The 23802-nt window shown below is 48.2% G+C and overlaps 1 protein-coding gene across 3 annotated transcripts in view; it reads right to left on the bottom strand.

The window, feature by feature from the left end:
• LOC135056400 (WASH complex subunit 2A-like) overlaps positions 1–23802 on the bottom strand; it is a 189983-nt gene that overhangs the window by 102545 nt on the left and 63636 nt on the right. For 2 of the 3 annotated variants that reach the window (XM_063961493.1, XM_063961495.1), the window contains exon 14: positions 15906–16058. In XM_063961493.1, the coding sequence (XP_063817563.1) occupies positions 15906–16058 (153 nt within the window). The remainder of the gene's footprint in view (positions 1–15905; positions 16059–23802) is intronic. The other variant, XM_063961494.1, reaches the window with a different exon arrangement.

The raw sequence follows: 23802 nt of genomic DNA, 5'->3' as shown, positions 1-23802 counted from the left end.
CCCTGGGTACAAGTTGAAAAGGTGGAACAATGTAAACCTTCCTGTAACACCAAGGAAGTGTTAATGCGTCCACTCCTTCTGCTGCTGGATCTCTTGTTCTGGACACATATCTGGGCAGCTGATGGTATTGCCGAGACGCCATTAGGTCGACTTGAGGTAGACCCCATCTCCTCACCACCCTATCGAAAATCTGTGGATGGAGGCACCACTCTCCCGGATGCATGTCCTGGTGACTGAAATAATCCGCTTCCCAGTTCTCCACACCTGGAATGAACCTGCCGAGAGGATGATGTTTCGCCTTTCTTACCACAACAAGATCTTTGGGGCTTCCTTTAACGCCATCCCGCTCCTTGTTCCTCCTTGACGGTTTACGTATGCCGTCGTCGTCACATTGTCCGACTGCAACCTTACGTGTTGACCCATGACTTGGCCTTTGGCCAAGAAAAGCGCATTGTAAACTGCTCTTAGTTCGAGAATGTGCATGGGTAAGCTGCTCTCCAGTACAGACCATCTGCTCTGAAACTAATGCTCCTCTAAGATGGCACCCCAACCTCTGAGACTGGCGTCTGTTGTCAGGATCCCCCAATCCCAAATGCCGAATCTCTTGCCTGCTGCGAGATTCCTGTGCAATGACCACCAAAGTAAGGAGGTGCGTATGCGCGGTGGAAGTCGGATTCCTCGATGTAGAAGCCAGTGTGACCTTGCTCCCTGAGCAATGAGGTTCATCTGTAATGATCGGGAATGAAGTCTGCCGTACTGGAAAGCTTCGAAAGACGCCACCATCTTCCCGAGAAATTCCACACAGAGGTGTAGAGAGACCATTTGTGACCTCAGTACCTGAGCCACTAATCTCTGTAGGTCCTGGACCTTGTTCTTTGGTAGGAATACCCTCAATTGTACCGTGTCCAAGATGAGACCGAGGAACTGAATCCGTTGAGTTGGCATGAGGTTGGATCTCTGGAAATTCACAATCCCGCCATGTTGAATGAGAAATGGATGAGATGTCTGAACATCCCTGATCAACTGTTCTTGAGAGGATGCCTTGATTAGCATGTTGTCTAGATAAGGACTAATCGTGACTCTCAACAGTCCTGATTCTGCAACCATGAATGCCATTATCTTCGGTAAAGATTCTTGGGGCCGATGATAGACCGAACGGCAAGGCCCTGAATTGGTAGCGATCCATCAGCAGTGCGAACCTTAAGTAAGCCTGGTGAGGGGCACAGATTGGCATATGCAGATATGCATGTTCTAAGCCTGCAATAACCGACTGGATTGATTCCAGCTTGAATTAGTAGACACTTAGAGACCGGTTTAAAACTTTTAAATTGAGTATCGGCCTGACCGTCCCATCTGACTTGGGCACGACAAAAAAATTGGAATCGAGAGCCGTTCATCTCTGAGAGGCGGCAACCGGAATAATGACCTCTGACCGTAGTAATTTTTCAATTGCTGGCAGTTGCGCTTATGCTTTCTGAGGGCACCGAGGCAAGATCCAGACTTTCGCCCACCAAGGGGGATCCCAGGTGAGCCGGGAGACCATCCTGCCACGGTGTTGTCAGCAGGTTTATCCCGCTTTCTGGCTGCTGCATGTGAGCGCCCTCTACCTCTGCCCCCACGTACTTGTGTACCGAAACCTCTTCCTCGGGCTCGCAAGGACTGAGATCTATAGGAATTACATGCTGGTCCCGTATAACCTCTCCTAACCTGTGGAGTGGCTCTTGTATAAGGAGTAGGCAGAAAAGTGGACGTCCCTGCTGTAGTTTGCGAAATCCACTTGTCTAACACTGGACCGAAAAGCATCTCACCCTCAAAGGGGATGGATTCTACCGCCCCTTGGTGTCAGAGTCTCCACGCCATTCTCTGTCCGTCTAGCCGATATGGCGGATGCAGAGATGCGCGATGCTATCCTGTGAATATACCTAGAGGCTTGACACAAGTATGAAGCAGATTCTCGAATGTGCTCCGCCACTTGGGTAATTTTTATTCCAAGCCATTTTCACCCTCAATAGCCTGTACTATGCGTCCAGACCATGCTCCCATGGCCTTGTTAACCCAAGCGCAGACGACCGTAGATCTCTGTGTTGCACCTGCTAAAAAAAAAACAAGATTTTACTCACCGGTAAATCTATTTCTCGTAGTCCGTAGTGGATGCTGGGAACTCCGTAAGGACCATGGGGAATAGCGGCTCCGCAGGAGACTGGGCACAACTAAAGAAAGCTTTAGGTCACCTGGTGTGCACTGGCTCCTCCCACTATGACCCTCCTCCAAGCCTCAGTTAGGACACTGTGCCCGGACGAGCTGACATAATAAGGAAGGATTTTGAATCCCGGGTAAGACTCATACCAGCCACACCAATCACACCGTATAACTCGTGATACTATACCCAGTTAACAGTATGAATATAACTGAGCCTCTCAACAGATGGCTCAACAATAACCCTTTAGTTAGGCAATAACTATATACAAGTATTGCAGACAATCCGCACTTGGGATGGGCGCCCAGCATCCACTACGGACTACGAGAGACAGATTTACCGGTGAGTAAAATCTTATTTTCTCTGACGTCCTAGTGGATGCTGGGAACTCCGTAAGGACCATGGGGATTATACCAAAGCTCCCAAACGGGCGGGAGAGTGCGGATGACTCTGCAGCACCGAATGAGAGAACTCCAGGTCCTCCTCAGCCAGGGTATCAATTTTGTAGAATTTAGCAAACGTGTTTGCCCCTGACCAAGTTGCAGCTCGGCAAAGTTGGAAAGCAGAGACCCCTAGGGGCAGCTGCCCAAGATGAGCCCACCTTCCTTGTGGAATGGGCTTTTACAGATTTTGGCTGCGGTAGTCCAGCCGCAGAATGCGCCAGCTGAATTGTGCTACAAATCCAGCGAGCAATAGTCTGCTTAGAAGCAGGAGCACCCAGTTTGCTGGGTGCATACAGGATAAACAGCGAGTCAGTACTCCTGACTCTAGCCGTCCTGGAAACATAATTTTTCAAGGGCCTGACTACGTCCAGTAACTTGGAATCCTCCAAGTCCCTAGTAGCCGCAGGCACTACAATAGTTGGTTCAAGTGAAAAACTGATATCACCTTAGGGAGAAACTGGGGACGAGTCCTCAATTCTGCCCTATCCATATGGAAAATCAGATAAGGACTTTTATATGACAAAGCCGCCAATTCTGATACACGCCTGGCCGAAGCCAAGGCCAATAACATGACCACTTTCCGCGTGAGATATTTTAGATCCACGGTTTTTAGTGGCTCACACCAATGTGATTTTAAGAAACTCAACACCACGTTGAGAACCCAAGGTGCCACTGGAGGCACAACCGGGGGCTGAATATGCAGCACTCCTTTTACAATGTCTGAACTTCAGGTACTGAAGCTAGTTCTTTTTGGAAGAAAATCGACAGAGCCGAGATCTGTACCTTAATGGAGCCTAATTTTAGGCCCATAGACACTCCTGCTTGTAGGAAATGCAGAAATCGACCTAGTTGAAATTCCTCTGTTGGGGCCTTTTTGGCCTCACACCAAGCAACATATTTTTGCCCTATGCGGTGATAATGTTTTGCAGTTACATCTTTCCTGGCTTGAATCAGCGTAGGAATGACTTCCTCCGGAATGCCCTTTTCCTTTAGGATCCGGCGTTCAACCGCCATGCCATCAAAACGTAGCCGCGGTAAGTCTTGGAACAGACAGGGCCCCTGCTGCCGCAGGTCCTGTCTGAGCGGCAGAGGCCATGGGTCCTCTGATATAATTTCTTGAAGTTCTGGGTACCAAGCTCTTCTTGGCCAATCCGGAACCACGAGTATCGTTCTTACTCCTCGCCTTCCTATTATTCTCAGTACCTTTTGTATGAGAGGCAGAGGGAGGAACACATAAACCGACTGGTACACCCACGGTGTTACCAGAGCGTCCACAGCTATCGCCTGAGGGTCCTTTGACCTGGCGCAATATCTTTTATAGCTTTTTGTTGAGGCGGGACGCCATCATGTCCACCTGTGGCCTTTCCCAATGGTGTACAATCCTTTGGAAGACTTCTGGATGAAATCCCCACTCTCCCGGGTCGAGGTCGTGTCCGCTGAGAAGATCTGCTTCCCAGTCGTCCACTCCGGGAATGAACACTGCTGACAGTGTTAACACATGATTTTCCGCCCATCGGAGAATCCTTGTGGCTTCTGCCATCGCCATCATGCTTCTTGTGCCGCCCCGTTGGTTTACATGGGCGACTGCCGTGATGTTGTCTGATTGAATCAGTACCGGCTGGTTTTGAAGCAGAGGCCTTGCCTGACTCAGGGCATTGTAAATGGCCCTCAGTTCCAGAATATTTATGTGTAGGGAAATCACTTGACTTGACCAAAGTCCCTGGAAGTTTTTTCCCTGTGTGACTGCCCCCCAGCCTCAAAGGCTGGCATTGCATGGAACTGGCCGAATGGGATTGCTTCGTAGGAAGCTACCATTTTTTCCCAGGACTCGCGTGCAATGATGCACCGATACCCGTTTTTGAGCTGTGACTTTGGACTGTTTAGAATCCAACCGTGCTGTTGTAGCACTTTCCAAAATAGTGCTACCCCGACTAGCAACTGCTCCTTGGACCTTGCCCTTATAAGGATATTGTCCAAGTACGGGATAATTAAAACTCCCTTTTTTCGAAGGAGTATCATCATTTTGGCCATTACCTTGGTAAACACCCTCGGTGCCATGTACAGTCCAAACGGCAGTGTCTGGACTTGGTAATGGTAATCCTGTACCACAAATCTGAGGTACTCCTGGCGAGGATGGTAAATGGGGACATGCAGGTAAGCATCCTTGATGTCCCGGGATCCCATGTAATCCCCCTCGTCCAGGCTTGCAATAACCGCCCTGAGCGATTCCATCTTGAACTTGAATTTTTTTATGTATGTGTTCAAAGATTTTAAATATAAAATGGGTCACACCGAACCATGCGGTTTCGGTACCCCAAACCGTGTGGAATAGTAACCCCGTCCTTGTTGAAGTAGGGGCACCTTGAGTATTACCTGCTGGGAATACAGCTTATTAATTGCCTCTAGCGCAGCCTCCCTGCCTGAGGGAGTTGTCGGCAAGGCATATTTGAGGAAACGGCGGGGGGGAGACATCTCGAATTCCAGCTTGTACCCCTGAAATACTACTTGAATGAAACAGGGATCCACCTGTGAGCGAGCCCACTGATCGCTGAAATTTTTGAGACGGCCCCCCACCGTACCTGGCTACACCTGTGGAGCCCCCGCGTCATGCTGTGGACTCAGAGGAAGCGAGAGAAGAATTTTGATTCTGGGAACAGGCTGACTGGTGCAGCTTTTTCCCTCTCCCCATGTCTCTGTACAGAAAGGAAGCGCCTTTGACCCGCTTGCTTTTCTGAAGCCGAAAGGACTGTACCTGATAATACAGTGCTTTCTTAGTCTGTGAGGAAACCTGAGGTAATGGATACGAGGTCCCAGAGACCATCCCCAAATAATTCCTCACCCTTATAAGGCAGAGTCTCTATGCGCCTTTTAAAGTCAGCATCACCTGTCCAGTGACAGGTCTCTAATACCCTCCTGACAGAATGGTCATTACATTCATTTTGGATGCCAGCCGGCAAAATATCCCTCTGTGCATCCCTCATATATAAGACGACGTCTTTAATATGTTCTCATGTGTGACAGGGTCACCGACCACGCTGCTGCAGCACGATCTGCAGGTCTCAGTCTAGTACCTGAGTGTGTAAATACAGACTTCAGGATAGCCTCCTGCTTTTTATCAACAGGTACCTTCAAAGTGGCCGTTCCTAAAACGGCAGTGCCACCTTTTTTGACAACCGTGTGAGCGCCTTATCCACCCTAGGGGATATCTCCCAGCGTAACTTATCCTCTGGCGGGAAAGGGTACGCCATCAGTAACTTTTTAGAAATTACCAGTTTCTTATCGGGGGGAACCCACGCTTTTCACACACTTCATTCATTCATCTGATGGGGGAACAAAACACTGCCTGCTTTTTCTCCCCAAACATAAAACCCTTTTTTAGTGGTACTTGGGTTAATGTCAGAAATGTGTAACACATTTTTTATTGCCGGGATTAAGTCACGGATGTTCCTAGTGGATTGTGTATATGTCTCAACCTTGTCGACACTGGAGTCAGACTCCGTGTCGACATCTGTGTCTGCCATCTGAGTGAGCGGGCGTTTTTTGAGCCCCTGATGGCCTTTGAGACGCCTGGGCAGGCGCGGACTGAGAAGCCGGCTGTCCCACAGCTGTTACGTCATCCACCCTTTTATGTAAGGAGTTGACACAGTCGGTTAATACCTTTCACCTAACCATCCACTCTGGTGTCGGCCCCACAGGGGGCGACCTCACATTTAATCGGCATCTGCTCCGTCACCATATAAGCCTCCTCATTAAACATGTCGACACAGCTGTACCGACACACCGCACACACACACAGGGAATGCTCTGACTGAGGACAGGACCCCACAAAGCCCTTTGGGGAGACAGAGAGAGAGTATGCCAGCACACACCAGAGCGCTATATAATGTGGGGATTAACACTATAACTGAGTGAAATTTCCCCAATAGCTGCTTGTATATATAATATTGCGCCTAAATTTAGTGCCCCCCCTCTCTTTTTAACCCTTTGAGCCTGAAAACTACAGGGGAGAGCCTGGGGAGCTTTCTTCCAGCTGCACTGTGAAGAGAAAATGGCGCCAGTGTGTCTGAGGGAGATAGCTCCGCCCCTTTTTCGCTGACTTTTCTCCCGCTTTTTTCTGGATTCTGGCAGGGGTATTTACCACATATATAGCCTCTGGGGCTATATATTGTGGTATTTTTGCCAGCCAAGGTGTTAATATTGCTGCTCAGGGCGCCCCCCCCCAGCGCCCTGCACCCTCAGTGACCGGAGTGTGAGGTGTACATGAGGAGCAATGGCGCACAGCTGCAGTGCTGTGCGCTACCTTGGTGAAGACTGATGTCTTCTGCCGCCGATTTTCCGGACCTCTTCTTGCTTCTGGCTCTGTAAGTGGGACGGCGGTGCGGCTTCGGGACCGAACACCAAGGACTGGGCCTGCGGTCGATCCCTCTGGAGCTAATGGTGTCCAGTAGCCTAAGAAGCCCAATCCGGCTGCAAGCAGGCGAGTTCGCTTCTTCTCCCCTTAGTCCCTCGCTGCAGTGAGCCTGTTGCCAGCAGGTCTCACTGAAAATAAAAAACCTAAATCTATACTTTCTTTCTAAGGGCTCAGGAGAGCCCCTAGTGTGCATCCAACCTCGGCCGGGCACAAAATCTAACTGAGGCTTGGAGGAGGGTCATAGTGGGAGGAGCCAGTGCACACCAGGTGACCTAAAGCTTTCTTTAGTTGTGCCCAGTCTCCTGCGGAGCCGCTATTCCCCATGGTCCTTACGGAGTTCCCAGCATCCACTAGGACGTCAGAGAAATTACTTTAAAGCTGTGTCAATCTCTTAAAGTCATTACAGTAGGTAACGGTAAGATTGTCTTCTTCGACAACCTTCCTAGGAAGGTTGTTTCCAAGCCTCCTCCATTTGAGACTGGAGGGATTTAGGAATAGGAAATGTTGCTGAACGCGGCTTTTGGGATTCAAACAATTCGAATCTACTGGCTCCTTTACTTATTCTACCTTCAAGTTTAGGATCTCAGTTTGTTTTGATTGAAGAAACAAGACCCAAGATTGCAGTGTCCTCTTCTTGAAAATCGGTGTCTAGGTTAGATTCAATTACCTCACCTTTTGTATAAATGAGAAGACCCTCTTTCTCTTCTGCTTCCGGTACAAGAGGAAGAGGCCGTTTAACCGCCTTGCACATTGTTACTGCTTGTGCGGGAGGCGTTAACTTGATGAGAAATTCTTCCATCGTCTTTGAGAATCCCGCAGCACTGATTGTTACGTGTGGGATTCCGCCATCTCATTGGAGATTCTATCTACAAGGTTATCCTTGACCTTGACAGAGCACTGCTCCCAGGTGGAGCGTCCTTGTCTAAGCCGGTATAGCACACCCCGGAGCTGTCATCCGCGTGCTCTTCTTGGTACATTACGTACAAACATAAACAGGTCTCTGCCCCCTTGGAGGTCTTTGCTTTATACCTGTCATGTAAACCCCCTACCAGGGTATTTCACTGCGCTTTCACCCTTTAAATTAGGAAGAGAAAGGCTGTGAGAGATGACGGAAGCAGTTATTGGATCTGGCTGGAATTACTGTTCCCTCCTTTATATAGAAACCAGAAAAGGACAAAAATATATATATACAAATAAATTAAAAATAAATAAATAAAATAGAACACCAGCCGATATGCAACCCCCACACCTCAACTGTAACTCAGCTACGATGGTAGAGTTGGTATCCGCTTGTTGCTTGTATTTTCTTCAGGATCTTTATAATAGAAGTCCTTTGAAAATATAAATAGTATGGTAGAATTATTTTGTTCAGGATCTCACATTTCTGAATATATGCCGTCACCAGTAGAGGGAGCCATTGCTACCCATGAAACATCCTCTTGATATCTATACGAGGGGGAATGCCAGGTAGGGATAATTAAAATGGACAACACTGAATTTTTTTACATTTTAGTCACTTCATAATTCTTTCTTAAAGCGGTCTGTACTGGCCAGCGCTTTTCTGCTCAAAGACTATAATTTAAACAATATGGGGAGGCACGCTGATGTGTGTTGAGCGGTCTCCTTTTACCTCAGGATCTAATGAGGTTCATCTGTTCCCCTCACGCGGCTGAAGGATCTCCTTAGCCACGCGGAAAACTGCAGCGTCTATGGCGCACGCTACGGGACCGCTTCTCACTAAGTCCCGTAGCGGCGCTACTCCGTGCCTCCCCTACGCGGCTCTCTCCTCTGGCGTTGCACGCTACAGGACCCCTCTCACCAAGTCCCGTAGCGGCGCTTCTGTCTCCCTTGGTGACGCACGCTATGGGACTGCTTTCACTCAGTCCTGTAGCGGCGCTTCTGTCTCCCCTCGTGATGCACGCTACGGGACCGCTCTCACTCAGTCCCGTAGCGGCGCCTCTCCTGATTGCCTTGCCGCCGAAGGGATCCCGGTCTAACACTGTGACCGCTGTGGCGTGCCGCTGTGGGGAGCTAAGTGACCATTTTAAAACAATCAGTACTCACAGTTGGCGCCTTAATAGAGATGCAAACCCCTTTAGCCGGAATCATTGTCTCCAATCCTGAACTTTGTCCCCCCTTTATTAGGGGGATGCAGCCTTTTTGTCTGGTAAAGGCTGCAACCCCTTTCATTTAGGTGCGATCGGGCATTTACCATCTTTTCTTTTAAAAACCTGCACCCTCCCTTTAGTTAGGAGGGATTGGGCCAGTATAGTGGAGAGAGAGAAAAAAAAAAAAAAAAAAAATAATAATAATAATAATAATAATAATAATAATAATAATAATAATAATAATAATAATAATTTAATCTGCATGGAGCAGGAGCTCCTTCTGTGCTTGTACCTCCTAGGCACAATTTTCCAAACTGAGGGAGGAGGGATGTGAAGGTGGAGGAACCGGCTGTGCAGACAATACTGATTTTAGATTGTGCCACACCTCCGGTTGCAATCTTCACACCCCCTAATGTCTAAGGATGCTCCAGTGTCCCCTAGTGGATGAAAGAGAAACATCTTTACTGAAAAATTGACTAGTCCCCGCCAGGTCCACCAGAAACCTCAAAAGTGTCTTTCCCCAAGCGGTCTGCCTGCTGAATTCCTGAACATGTAAGACTGTATGACTTTTCTTGCGCCCCCCACCTGCTTATCCGTTACCTACTTGGCTGTTGTACAGCAAACCAAAGACAAATTTACAGTATACGTAAGTATACCTGGCCAATAAAGCTGGTTCTGATTCTGACTAATCCCACACAGACATATTATACAACAAATCAAGATCACAATAAGGTAAAACTAAACAAAACAAACTTGTGCTGAAGATGTTCGCTGCCTAGAAATTACTATAAGACAGCCAATCACTGACATTCATTTACAGTAGGTAAAGGTCCTCATACCATAACAGCTATCATCTAGACTCATTTATGACCATACAATAATTAAGGGCAAATGCTGTTTTGTGACATCATGCACCGGTTTTTGCCCTAATCACGGTTTCTACAGGTAAGGCCGTGAATTTGTGAGCCAAACAGACTGCAACTGGTAGGTTGTGCAATTCTACACTGTTTGATGGGAGAAGCGTTGGGTGCAAGTACAGGGGGGAATTTAATTAGCGTGATAAATTACAGTTGAACCCCCAGGGGCTATCCAATTAGCCGTGAATGACAGCAGTATCGGGGAGAAGGCAGACAAAAGAAAAAAATCCACAATAATTGACCCGTTTTCTCAATCGCGGCAGCGTAAACACATGGTTTTTGGGAACTTATCATGGATCCATGTGTTTTTGCGTGAAAACGGGTCAGTTTTCGCTCTAAAAAAATAAGATTTTACTCACCGGTAAATCTATTTCTCGTAGTCCGTAGTGGATGCTGGGAACTCCGTAAGGACCATGGGGAATAGCGGCTCCGCAGGAGACTGGGCACAACTAAAGAAAGCTTTAGGACTACCTGGTGTGCACTGGCTCCTCCCACCATGACCCTCCTCCAGACCTCAGTTAGGATACTGTGCCCGGAAGAGCTGACACAATAAGGAAGGATTTTGAATCCCGGGTAAGACTCATACCAGCCACACCAATCACACCGTATAACTCGTGATACTATACCCAGTTAACAGTATGAAACATAACTGAGCCTCTCAACAGATGGCTCATAACAATAACCCTTTAGTTAGGCAATAACTATATACAAGTATTGCAGACAATCCGCACTTGGGATGGGCGCCCAGCATCCACTACGGACTACGAGAAATAGATTTACCGGTGACTAAATTCTTATTTTCCCTGACGTCCTAGTGGATGCTGGGAACTCCGTAAGGACCATGGGGATTATACCAAAGCTCCCAAACGGGCGGGAGAGTGCGGATGACTCTGCAGCACCGAATGAGAGAACTCAAGGTCCTCCTCAGCCAGGGTATCAAATTTGTAGAATTTTGCAAACGTGTTTGACCCTGACCAAGTAGCAGCTCGGCAAAGTTGCAAAGCCGAGACCCCTCGGGCAGCCGCCCAAGAAGAGCCCACCTTCCTCGTGGAATGGGTTTTTACTGATTTAGGATGCGGCAGTCCAGCCGCAGAATGCGCAAGCTGAATTGTGCTACAAATCCAGCGAGCAATCGTCTGCTTCGAAGCAGGAGCACCCAGCTTGTTGGGTGCATACAGGATAATAGCGAGTCAGTTTTCCTGACTCCAGCCGTCCTTGAAAATTTTCAAGGCCCTGACTACGTCCAGTAACTTGGAATCCTCCAAGTCCCTAGTAGCCGCAGGCACTACGATAGGTTGGTTCAAGTGAAACGCTGACACCACCTTAGGGAGAAACTGGGGACGTGTCCTCAATTCTGCCCTATCCATATGGAAAATCAGATAAGGGCTTTTACATGACAAAGCCGCCAATTCTGACACACGCCTGGCCGAAGCCAAGGCCAAAAGCATTACCACTTTCCTCGCGAGATATTTTAGATCCGCGGTTTTAAGTGGCTCGAACCAATGTGACTTTAGGAAACTCAACACCACGGTGAGATCCCAAGGTGCCACCGGAGACACAAAAAGAGGCTGAGTATGCAGCACATCCTTAACAAAAGTCTGAACTTCAGGCAGTGAAGCCAGTTCTTTTTGGAAGAAAATGTACAGAGCCGAAATCTGGACCTTAATGGAAGCCAATTTTAGGCCCATAGTCCCTCCTGACTGTAGGAAGTGCAGAAATCGACCCAGTTGAAATTCTTCTGTTGGGGCCTTCCTGGCCTCACACCAAGGAACATATTTTCACCATATGTGGTGATAATGTTGTGCGGTCACATCTTTCCTAGCCCCAATCAGTGTAGGAATGACTTCCTCCGGAATGCCTTTTTCCTTTAGGATCCTCTGAGATCATTTCTTGAAGTTCTGGGTACCAAGCTCTTCTTGGCCAATCCGGAACCACGAGTATAGTTCTTACTCCTCTCCTTCTTATTATTATTCTCAGTACCTTAGGTATGAGAGGCAGAGGAGGGAACACATACACCGACTGGTACACCCACGGTGTCACCAGAGCGTCCCCAGCTATCGCCTGAGGGTCCCTTGACCTGGCGCAATATCTTTTTAGCTTTTTGTTGAGGCGGGACGCCATCATGTCCACCTGTGGCCTTTCCCAATGGTGTACAATCATTTGGAAGACTTCTGGATGAAGTCCCCACTCTCCCGGGTGGAGGTCGTGGCTGCTGAGAAAATCTGCTTCCCAGTTGTCCACTCCGGGAATGAACACTGCTGACAGTGCTAACACATGATTTTCCGCCCATCGGAGAATCCTTGTGGCTTCTGCCATCGCCATCCTGCTTCTTGTGCCGCCCTGTTGGTTTACATGGGCGACCGCCGTGATGTTGTCTGACTGAATCAGTACCGGCTGGTTTTGAAGCAGGGTCTTGCTTGACTTAGGGCATTGTAAATGGCCCTCAGTTCCAGAATGTTTATGTGTAGGGAAATCTCCCGATTCGACCATAGTCCCTGGAAGTTTTTTCCCTGTGTGACTGCCCCCCAGCCTCGAAGGCTGGCATCCGTGGTCACCAGAACCCAGTCCTGTATGCCGAATCTGCGGCCCTCTCGAAGATGAGCACCCTGCAGTCACCACGGCAGAGATACCCTGGTCCTTGGAGACAGGGTTATCAGCCCATGCATCTGAAGATGCGATCCGGACCACTTGTCCAACAGGTCCCACTGAAAAGCTCTTGCATGGAACCTGCCGAATGGCATTGCTTCGTAGGAAGCTACCATTTTTCCCAGGACTCGCGTGCAGTGATGCACCGACACCTGTTTTGGTTTCAGGAGGCCTCTGACTAGAGAGGACAGCTCCTCGGCTTACTCCTCCGGGAGAAACCCTTTTTTTTTTTTTTTTTCCTGGTCTGTGTCCAGAACCATCCCCAGGAACAGTAGACGTGTCGTAGGAACCAGCTGTGCTGTTGTAGCACTTCCCGAGATAGTGCTACCCCGACCAATAACTGCTCCTTGGACCTCGCCTTTATCAGGAGATCGTCCAAGTACGGGATAATTAAAAACTCCCTTTTTTTGAAGGAGTATCATCATTTCGGCCATTACCTTGGTAAATACTCTCGGTGCCGTGGACAGACCGAACGGCAACGTCTGGAATTGGTAACGACAAACCTGTAACCACAAAACTGAGGTACTCCTGGTGAGGATGGTAAATGGGGACATACAGGTAAGCATCCTTGATGTCCAGAGATACCATGTAATCTCCCTCGTCCAGGCTTGCAATAACCGCCCTGAGCGATTTCATTTTTAACTTGAACCTTCGTATCTAAGTGTTCAAGGATTTAAATTTTAGAATGGGTTTCACCGAACCGTCTGGTTTCGGTACCACAACATTGTGGAATAGTAACCCCAGCCTTGTTGAAGGAGGGGTACCTTGATTTTCACCTGCTGGAAGTACAGCTTGCTGATTTGAGGTAACGGCGAGAGGGAGTCGCCTCGAACTCCAGCTTGTATCCCTGTGATACTACATGCAGAACCCAGGGATCCACCTGTGAGCGAGCCCACTGGACGCTGAAGTTCTCGAGACGCGCCCCCCACCGCACTCTCTGTGTGCCTTTTAAAGTCAGCATCACATGTCCAGTGCCGGGTCTCTAATACCTTCCTGGCAGAATGGACATTGCATTAATTCAGGATGCCAGCCGGCAAAATATCCCTCTGTGCATCCCTCATATATAAGACGATGTCTTTAATATGCTCTTATGTTAGTAAAATAGTATCCCTGTCTGACAGGGTCACAGACCACGCTGCAGCAGCACTACCCATGCTGAGGCAATTGCAGGTCTCAGTCTAGTACCTGAGTGTGTAAATACAGACTTCAGGATAGCCTCCTGCTTTTTATCAACAGGTACCTTCAAAGTGGCCGTATCCTAAGACGGCAGTGCCACCTTTTTTGACAAACGTGTGAGCGCCTTATCCACCCTAGGGGATATCTCCCAGCGTAACCTATCCTCTGGCAGGAATGGGTACGCCATCAGTAACTTTTTAGAAATTACCAGTTTCTTATCGGGGGAACCCACGCTTTTTCACACACTTCATTCACTCATCTGATGGGGGAACAAAACACTGCCTGCTTTTCCTCCCCAAACATAAAACCCTTTTTTAGTGGTACTTGGGTTTATGTCAGAAATGTGTAACACATTTTTTATTGCCGGGATTATGCAACGGATGTTCCTAGTGGATTGTGTATATGTCTCAACCTCGTCGACACTGGAGTCAGACTCCGTGTCGACATCTGTGTCTGCCATCTGAGGTAACGGCGTTTTTTGAGCCCCTGATGGCCTTTGAGACGCCTGGGCAGGCGCGGGCTGGGAAGCCGGCTGTCCCACAGTTGCTACGTCATCCAGCCTTTTATGTAAGGAGTTGACACTGTCGGTTAATACCTTCCACCTATCCATCCACTCTGGTGTCGGCCCCACAGGGGCGACATCACATTTATCGGTATCTGCTCCGCCTCCATATAAGCCTCCTCATCAAACATGTCGACACAGCCGTACCGACACACCGCACACACACAGGGAATGCTCTGACTGAGGACAGGACTCCACAAAGCCCTTTGGGGAGACAGAGAGAGAGTATGCCAGCACACACCAGAGCGCTATATAATGTAGGGATTAACACTATAACTGAGTGAATTTTCCCCAATAGCTGCTTGTATAAACAATATTGCGCCTAAATTTAGTGCCCCCCCTCTCTTTTTAACCCTTTGAGCCTGAAAACTACAGGGGAGAGCCTGGGGAGCTGTCTTCCAGCTGCACTGTGAAGAGAAAATGGCGCCAGTGTGCTGAGGGAGATAGCCCCGCCCCTTTTTCGGCTGACTTTTCTCCCGCTTTTTTATGGATTCTGGCAGGGGTATTTATCACATATATAGCCTCTGGGACTATATATTGTGATTATTTTGCCAGCCAAGGTCTTAATATTGCTGCTCAGGGCGCCCCCCCCCCAGCGCCCTGCACCCATCAGTGACCGGAGTGTGAGGTGTGCATGAGGAGCAATGGCGCACAGCTGCAGTGCTGTGCGCTACCTTGGTGAAGACTGAAGTCTTCTGCCGCCGATTTTCCGGAACACTTCTTGCTTCTGGCTCTGTAAGGGGGCCGGCGGCGCGGCTCCGGGACCGAACATCAAGGCAGGTTCCTGCGGTCGATCCCTCTGGAGCTAATGGTGTCCAGTAGCCTAAGAAGCCCAAGCTACCACCAGTTAGGTAGGTTCGCTTCTTCTCCCCTTAGTCCCTCGCTGCAGTGAGTCTGTTGCCAGCAGATCTCACTGTAAAATAAAAAACCTAAATATACTTTCTTTCTAGGAGCTCAGGAGAGCCCCTAGTGTGCATCCAGCTCAGCCGGGCACAAGATTCTAACTGAGGTCTGGAGGAGGGTCATGGTGGGAGGAGCCAGTGCACACCAGGTAGTCCTAAAGCTTTCTTTAGTTGTGCCCAGTCTCCTGCGGAGCCGCTATTCCCCATGGTCCTTACGGAGTTCCCAGCATCCACTAGGACGTCAGAGAAAAAGGAATTACAATTGAACTGCTCGATAATGACCATTGGCAAAAATCGCGGTACTAGGCCATTTTTTTTTCACACAAAACTTAACGGCCACAATTATATTCCCCCCTAAGCATGGGACTGCACTTGCTTTGGCAACCACATGCAGACAAAAACTGCAGTATGAGATTGTTTTTACATAAAATAAAGGGATAGAGGAGGCACAATTATATGTGTGAGGGTATACAGTCTTTATCAGAACCTTTCTGAGGTGGTTTCTAGTAGTTTGTATATATAATATAAAGTGATACTGAATACCTGCAGCCTGTGCTGTAGCTGATCCACCAAAGATCTCGTCATCATCAAACAGCCCTGTGTTATTTGGAGGGTTTGGTGCAGCATCTGTAGGAGTTGGGAGTTTTCTTTTTTCCTTGTCTGCCAACACTGAGGAGTTGATCACATCCTCTGCACCTGTAGAAAACACAGTACAGAAGTAGGCAAGATATCAATGACTATTTCCTCTTTTCTAAACAATGACAGGTAAAAGCACAAAATGGGCATGTTATACTTGGAGAAAAGCACCTGCAAAAGGATCAAATTTTCACCCATAGTTCACAGTTCCAGCTGTGATCAATATGTGCCCGCTTTTTTGGCAGGAAAGCATCACAGACCAATATACCTAGTTGTTTCATATACAGGTTGAGTATCCCTCATCCAAAATGCTTGGGTCCTTTGGGACCAGAGGTATTTTGGAATCTGATTTTTCCGTATATTGGAATAACTGCAAACCATAATGAGATATCATGGCGACGGGACCCAGGTCTAAGCACAGAGTGCGTTTATGTTACATATACACCTTATACACACAGCCTGAAAGTAATTTTAGACAATATTTTTTATAACTTTGTGCATTAAACAAAGTGTGTGTACATTCACACAATTCATTTATGTTTCATATACACCTTATGCACACAAAAGCAATAAAACTGTGCGCTCGGTGAGTGGTGGTGTATGTGATTGTCAGCAGCGACTTGGAGAGGGAATGCCAATCCCTCAAAGAAACACTCAATACAACAGAAACCAAGTTGCGCTCAACAATCAAAGAAGAAAAACATTTATTTAAAAAAAATTAGCAGCAATTCTCCCGGGAGTACAATTAGTATAAATAAATTATCATTAAATCTACACGGTACAGAATCACTATGTCCAAATGAATTATAATACAGATATTATTTAATGATTAGAACATGTAGCCCCAAAAATATGGTGATAAATTCAACAATGATGGTAAGAATTATTATGCTCTTATAATCAACAAATGGGTCTATGTGCCAATAGTAACTCACTTAGTGTGTAGAAGTCCCAAACAGTCCTTTTTCCATACGGACATATATCAGTTCCAATATTCCTGTAATGGAAAGTGTCCTTATGATAGGTTTTTGGCACTTGAATAGATGCAGGGATAAACAGATGAGCTGTGTCCACCAAAACCAAGCTACTGTGGTGGTGTTAGCAGGGAGAGCCCGGAGTGATGTTATTGCAGCCAGCCGTTAGCCCCCGCACGGAGGAGGGAGAGCGGTGTCTGCAGTAGCCGCCGGGTTGGAATGTAGAGCAGCCGTGCACAGGCTGTCAGACCCGGACCACTGGATGTTACCTCTGCGACACGATGTGAGTGAGCTCTCACCTGAAACGGCTGGGCTGACCTCCCACGGGCAGCTTCGATTGAGCCTCCCTGCACTTCACTTGGTGTGGAAGAGGAATTGTTGGAGCCACGGATGTATTGAGCTGGCTGTGTGTGAAAGCCAGCCACGCTCTGAATGGCGATGTGAGGACTGCGCCTCCTTGCCGGGCTCCAAATCAGCCTCACTTGAATATGCCGCCGACGAGATCAGAAGGCACCGGAGCCCCGGCACCTGAGCGTCAGCTGGGCGGTAGAAACTGTCAGACACAGCGGTCGTCAAGGATTGATCTCCTGTAGTGGCTCAGACTGAGCTGGACTTCAGATGATGAAAGGGTACACCTACATCCTTAACGCGTTTCAACGCCAGCAGGCTGCTTATATGAAGGAAGGTTGCTATTTATATGAGAATTGGAATTGCTATATTCCTTAAGGCAACCCCACCTATTGGTATATCTTGCCAATTAACTATACCTAAACGGCTAAATTAAAGCAATTAATTTTTCCTCCTGGATATTAATAAATATGACTTTTCCATGATGTCTGGAGATTTATTTATTAAGTGATTCCTTATCTGATATATGGAAAGTTATCCTCCAGTGGCATTGGATTTAGGAATATGGCCTTAGGGGACATAGAGAAATAGTGATCCCCAATTACCAAAATATCCCACAATTGGAGGTCAGCTTATCTGTCATACCCATTCACCCCCACAATTTCACCAATGGGGATGGCTTCCCGGGAGGTAACCCCTATTGAGTGAAGGGAGTGTATAGGACAAGACCCAGTGGCACCAGACGATATAGACATAAACAGCTATTAAATAATATTACGCTAAAAAGTGATTATTAGCAACATATATATTTATATAAACAACCTTGTGAGGGTTGTGCCTTCAAAAATAACCACACGTGGACACGCTTTTTAAATTCTTCTTCACATTTCTTTATTTTCTTTATTCACATATATATTAGTTTTGTGATTTTAACCTTTATGTTTCACTGCAGTTTGGGATAGTAACACTAATATATATCCAATTTTAATACATACTTAATAAAGGTTATATTTTATGATTAATTCATTCTGTTCAGTGCGTCAACAGTGCAGATTTCCTCTTGTTTTTCCTCTCAAATTCTTGTTCATATACACTGTAGTTGACAGCACCCCCTTATACAATAACATTGTTAACTATTTGGGAAAAGGGGTTTCCATCAAGTGGGTATATATTGATGAATTACATATACCCATGATATTTTAGTACTATAAGAGTGTGCAGATACCAAGTTTGTCTGAATAAGAGTGGGGATGACTTCCTTGAGAATACCCTTTCGGGGTAGGATCCGGCGTTCAACCTCCAAGCCGTCAAACAAAGTCGCGGTAAGTCTTGGAACACGCACGGCCCCTGCTGTAACAGATCCTCCCTCAGAGGAAGAGGCCAGGGATCTCCCACGAGTAATTCCTGAAGATCCAGATACCAAGCCCTTCTTGGCAAGTCTGGAACAATGAGTATCGCTCGAACCTTTGTTCTTCTTATGCTCGTTATCACTTTAGGAATGAGTGGAAGCGGAGGAAACACGTACACCGACTGAAACACCCATGGTGTCACTAGGGCATCCACTGCTACTGCTTGAGGGTCTCTTGACCTGGAACAATACTGTATCTCTGAAGTTTCTTGTTGAGGCGAGACACCATCATGTCTATTTGAGGAATTCCCCAAAGACTTGTCACTTCTGCAAAGACCTCTTGATGAAGACTCCACTCTCCTGGATGGAGATCGTGTCTGCTGAGGAAGTCTGCTTCCCAGTTGTCCACTCCTGGAATGAAGATCGCTGACAGAGCGCTTGTATGCCTTTCCGCCCAACGGAGCACCTTTGTGGCCTCTGCCATTGCCGCTCTGCTCTTTGTTCCGCCCTGGCGGTTTATGTACGCTACTGCTGTTATGTTGTCCGACTGAATCAAGACGGGCCGATTGCGAAGAAGATGTTCCGCTTGCAGAAGGTCATTGTGAATGGCCCTTAACTCCAGAACGTTTATGTGTAGACACATATCCTGGCTTCACCATCTTCCCTGGAAGCTTTCCCCCTGCGTGACTGCTCCCCAGCCTCGGAGACTTGCATCCGTGGTCACTAAGATCCAGTCCTGGATCCCGACCCTGCGTCCCTCTAGGAGGTGAGAGCTGTGCAGCCACCACAGGAGTGAGATTCTGGTCTTGGAAGACAGGGTTATCCTTCGGTGCATGTGCAGATGGGACCCGGACCACTTGTCCACCAGGTCCCACTGAAACACTCTGGCATGGAATCTGCCAAACTGAATGGCCTCGTAGTCCGCCACCATCTTTCCCAGCAACCGAGTGCATTGATGGATCGATACTCTTGCTGGTTTCAGCATTTGTTTGACCAGGTTCTGAATTTCCAGAGCCTTTTCCACTGGAAGAAAGACTCTCTGTAATTCTGTGTCCAGAATCATTCCCAAACACGCCAGCCGTCTCGACGGAACCAACTGTGATTTTGGCAAGTTTAGGAGCCAACCATGTTGCTGCAGAATTGTCAGGGAGAGCATAATGTTCTGCATCAATTGGTCCCTGGATCTCGCCTTTATCAGGAGATCGTCCAAGTACGGGATAATTGTGACTCCTTGTTTGCGTAGGAGAACCATCATTTCAGCCATTACTTTGGTAAAAACCCTCGGAGCCGTGGACAGACCAAACGGCAACGTCTGAAATTGGTAATGACAATCCTGAACTGCAAACCTCAGGTAAGCCTGATGTGGGGGATAAATGGGAACATGCAAGTAGGCATCCTTTATGTCTACCGACACCATAAAATCCCCCTCCTCCAGACTGGAGATCACTGCCCGGAGAGATTCCATCTTGAATTTGAATTTTTTTAGGTTGAAATTGAGGGATTTGAGGTTCAGGATTGGTCTGACTGAGCAGTCTGGCTTCGGGACCACGAACAGGCTCGAATAAAAGCCTTCTACCTGTTGTGAAGGGGGAACCCTGACAATGACTTGATTGTGACACAATTTTTGTATTGCGGCGCATACCACCTCCTTGTCTGAAAGAGAAGCTGGTAAGGCTGATTTGAAAAATCGGTGAGAGGGGACGTCTTGAAACTCCAGTTTGTACCCTTGGGACACTATTTCTAAAACCCATGGGTCCAGGGCCAAACGAGCCCAGAACTGACTGAAGAGCCTGAGACGTGCCCCCACCGGTGCGGACTCCCGCAGAGGAGCCCCAGCGTCATGCGGTGGACTTGGCAGAAGCCGGGGAGGACTTCCGCTCCTGGGAACCGGCCACGGCCTGTGATCGTTTACCTTTTCCATTTCCTCTCGTAGCAAGGAAGGAAGACCCTTGGCCCCTTCTGTATTTATTGGGCCGAAAGGACTGCATCTGATAGTGGTGTGCTTTCTTTTGTGGTGCAGGCACATAAGGTAAAAATGATGACTTACCCACGGTAGCCGTAGATACCAAATCAGCGAGGCCGTCACCAAACAACACACCACCCTTATACGGTAGAGACTCCATAACTTTCTTAGAGTCAGCATCAGCATTCCATTGATTTAATCCACAATGCTCTCCTAGCTGAGACTGCCATGGCATTGGCCCGTGATCCCAAGAGGCCAATATCTTTCGCAGCTTCCTTCCCTATCTAGGGTATCCATTTCAGATGACAAGTTATCTGCCCATTTTTCGATAGCACTACTCACCCACGCAGACGCAATGGCTGGTCTGAGTAGCGTACCTGTGGTGACATAAATGGATTTCAATGTATTTTCCTGCCTACGATCCGCAGTATCCTTTAGGGCTGCCGTGTCAGGGGACGAAAGAGCTACCTTTTTGGACAGCCGTGACGGAGCTTTGTACACAATGGGGGGTGACTCCCATTTTTCCCTATCCCCAGAGGGAAGTGGATACACCACTACAATCCTTTTGGGAATCTGAAACTTTTTGTCAGGAGTTTCCCAAACCTTTTCACAAAGCGTGTTCAGTTCATGAGAGGGAGGAAACGTTACCACAGGTTTCTTTCCTTTAAACATACAGACCCTAGTATCAGGAAAAGTAGGGTCCTCAGTGATATGTAATACATCTTTTATAGCCACAATCATGTACTGAATGCTCTTTGCCAGTTTTGGATCTAATCTGGCATCACTATAGTCGACACTTGAGTCAGTGTCCGTGTCGGTATCCGTGTCTGTCAGCTGGGCAAATTAACGTTTTTGTGACCCCGAGGGGGTCTGGACTTGAAACAACACATAGTCTACGGATTTCTTCCAAGCCTGGTTCTGAGACTCAGATTTATCCACTCTTATTTTTCAGAGCCACATTTGCATTCAAAGCACTCAAAACATTCACCCAATCAGGTGTCGGCGGTGCCGACAGGGTCACTCCCACAGCCGTGTGTGTCCCTGACAGTCTCCTCCTGGGAAGAGCACTCCACCTCAGACATGCCGACACACGTGCACCCACCACACGCAGATACACTGGGCCTATAGGGGACAGACCCACAGTAAAGCCTGTCAGAGAGAGACAGAGGGAGATATTGCCAGCTCACACCACAGCGCCCAAACCTGGTCTGAACACTACAGAAAATGTCCCAGACCTGCAGCGCTTTTATAAATTACATACAATGCACCAAAATCACTGTGCCCCCCCCCCCCCCCGTTTTGCACCCTGTTACTTGTACAGCAGTGTGAGGAAGGACCAGCGTCTCTGCAGCCTGTGTAGAGAAAATGGCGCCGGGCTGTGGGCTGTGAGGGTTAAGCCCCGCCCCCGTAATGGCGCGCTTCAGACCCGCTCTTTTTTTTTACTTTTTTATACTGGCGGGGGTCCAGACAGTGCCCTGGCACTATGTCCGCTCTTGCCAGTCAGTTATTTTGAGGTTAAAATGCTGCCCAGGACCTCCCCGCCCCCCCATGCCTTGCACCCTATAGCGCTTCTGAGTGTGGGAGCATGGTGCGCAGCGCGGCCGCTGTGCGGTACCTCAAAGCAGTCACTGAAGTCTTCTGATCTTCTACTCACCTGTCTTCTGACTTATGGCTCTGCAAGGGGTGTGACGGCGGGCTCTGGGAACGATCATCTAGGCGTACCTAGCGATCAGACCCTCAGGAGCTAATGGTGTCCTGTAGCCAAAGAAGCAGAGCCTTTAAACTCACAGAGGTAGGTCTGACTACTCTCCCCTAAGTCCCACAAAGCAGGGAGACTGTTGCCAGCAGTGCTCCCTGAAAATAAAAATAAATAAAAGTCTTTTCAGAGAAACTCAGTAGAGCTCCTCAGTGTGCATCCAGTCTGCCTGGGCACAGATTCTAAACTGGAGTCTGGAGCAGGGGCATAGAGGGAGGAGCCAGTTCACACCCCTTTGAAAGTCTTAAAGTGCCCATGTCTCCTGTGGATCCCGTCTATACCCCATGGTTCTTGATGTGACCCCAGCATCCTCTAGGACGTATGAGAAAAAGCAGGAAACGTCCCAGGTGAAATTCCACTGCAGAATAAGTTCTGCTCTCACACCAAGAGACGGATTTCTTCCAAATACGGTGGTAATGTTTAGACGTTACCCCCTTCCTGGCTTGGATCATAGTTGGGATAACTTTGTTAAGGATCCCTCTTCTGGCTTGAATCAGCCGCTCAACTTCCATGCTGTCAACCGTAGAAGCGGTAAGTTCTGATAGATGAATGGGCCCTGTTGCAGCAGATCCTCGTGAAGATGTAGAGGCCACGGATCTTCGTAGAGCATCTCAAGAAGGTCTGCGTACCAGGCACATACTTATTGGCCAGTCCGGAGCAATGAGTATTGCTTTAACCTTTTCTCTTTTTATTCTTCTGAGAATTCTTGGGATCAGAGGAAATGGAGGAAACATGTACACCATCTGATAGACCTATGGAGTCGTCAGAGCGTCTACCGCCACTGCCTGTGGGTCACTCGACCTGGAACAATACCGCTTGAGCTTCTTGTTGAGATGAGAGGCCATCATGTTGATTCGTGGATATTACCACCGACGTGTCAAGCACCTGAACACTTCCGGGTGAAGGCCCCACTTCCCCGGGTGCAGGTCGTGTCTGCTGAGGAAGTCTGCTTCCCAGTTGTCTACTCCCGGAACGAAGACCACTGACAACTCCACATCGTTTTTTCATGCCCAGAGTAGAATTCTTGACACTTCTGACATTACTGCTCTGCTTTTCGTTCCGCCCTGTCGGTTTATGTACGTCACTGCAGTCACATTGTCCGACTGGACCTGAATGGCCCGCTCGTGGAGAAGATAAGGGCCCTGAGTTCCAGAAGGTTGATTGGAAGGATGACTTCCTGACTTGACCATCTTCCTTGAAACTGCACCCCCTGGGTGACTGATCCCCAACCTCTGAGGCTTGCGTCCGTGGTTAACAGGATCCAGCCCTGAATTACGAGCCTCCGACCCTCAACAAGGTGAGAAATCTGTAGCCACCACAGAAGGAAGATCCTTTTAGCGACAAACGGATCCTCTGGTGAATGTGAAGATGCGATCCGGACCATTTGTCCAACAGACCGAGCTGGAAGGGTCTTG

This window comes from Pseudophryne corroboree, chromosome 3 (genome assembly GCF_028390025.1).
Source record: "Pseudophryne corroboree isolate aPseCor3 chromosome 3, aPseCor3.hap2, whole genome shotgun sequence".
In the NCBI taxonomy this organism is placed as follows: Eukaryota; Metazoa; Chordata; class Amphibia; order Anura; family Myobatrachidae; genus Pseudophryne; species Pseudophryne corroboree.
Note: the sequence above shows the minus strand (reverse complement) of the source record. Positions and strands in the feature narration are given on the sequence as shown.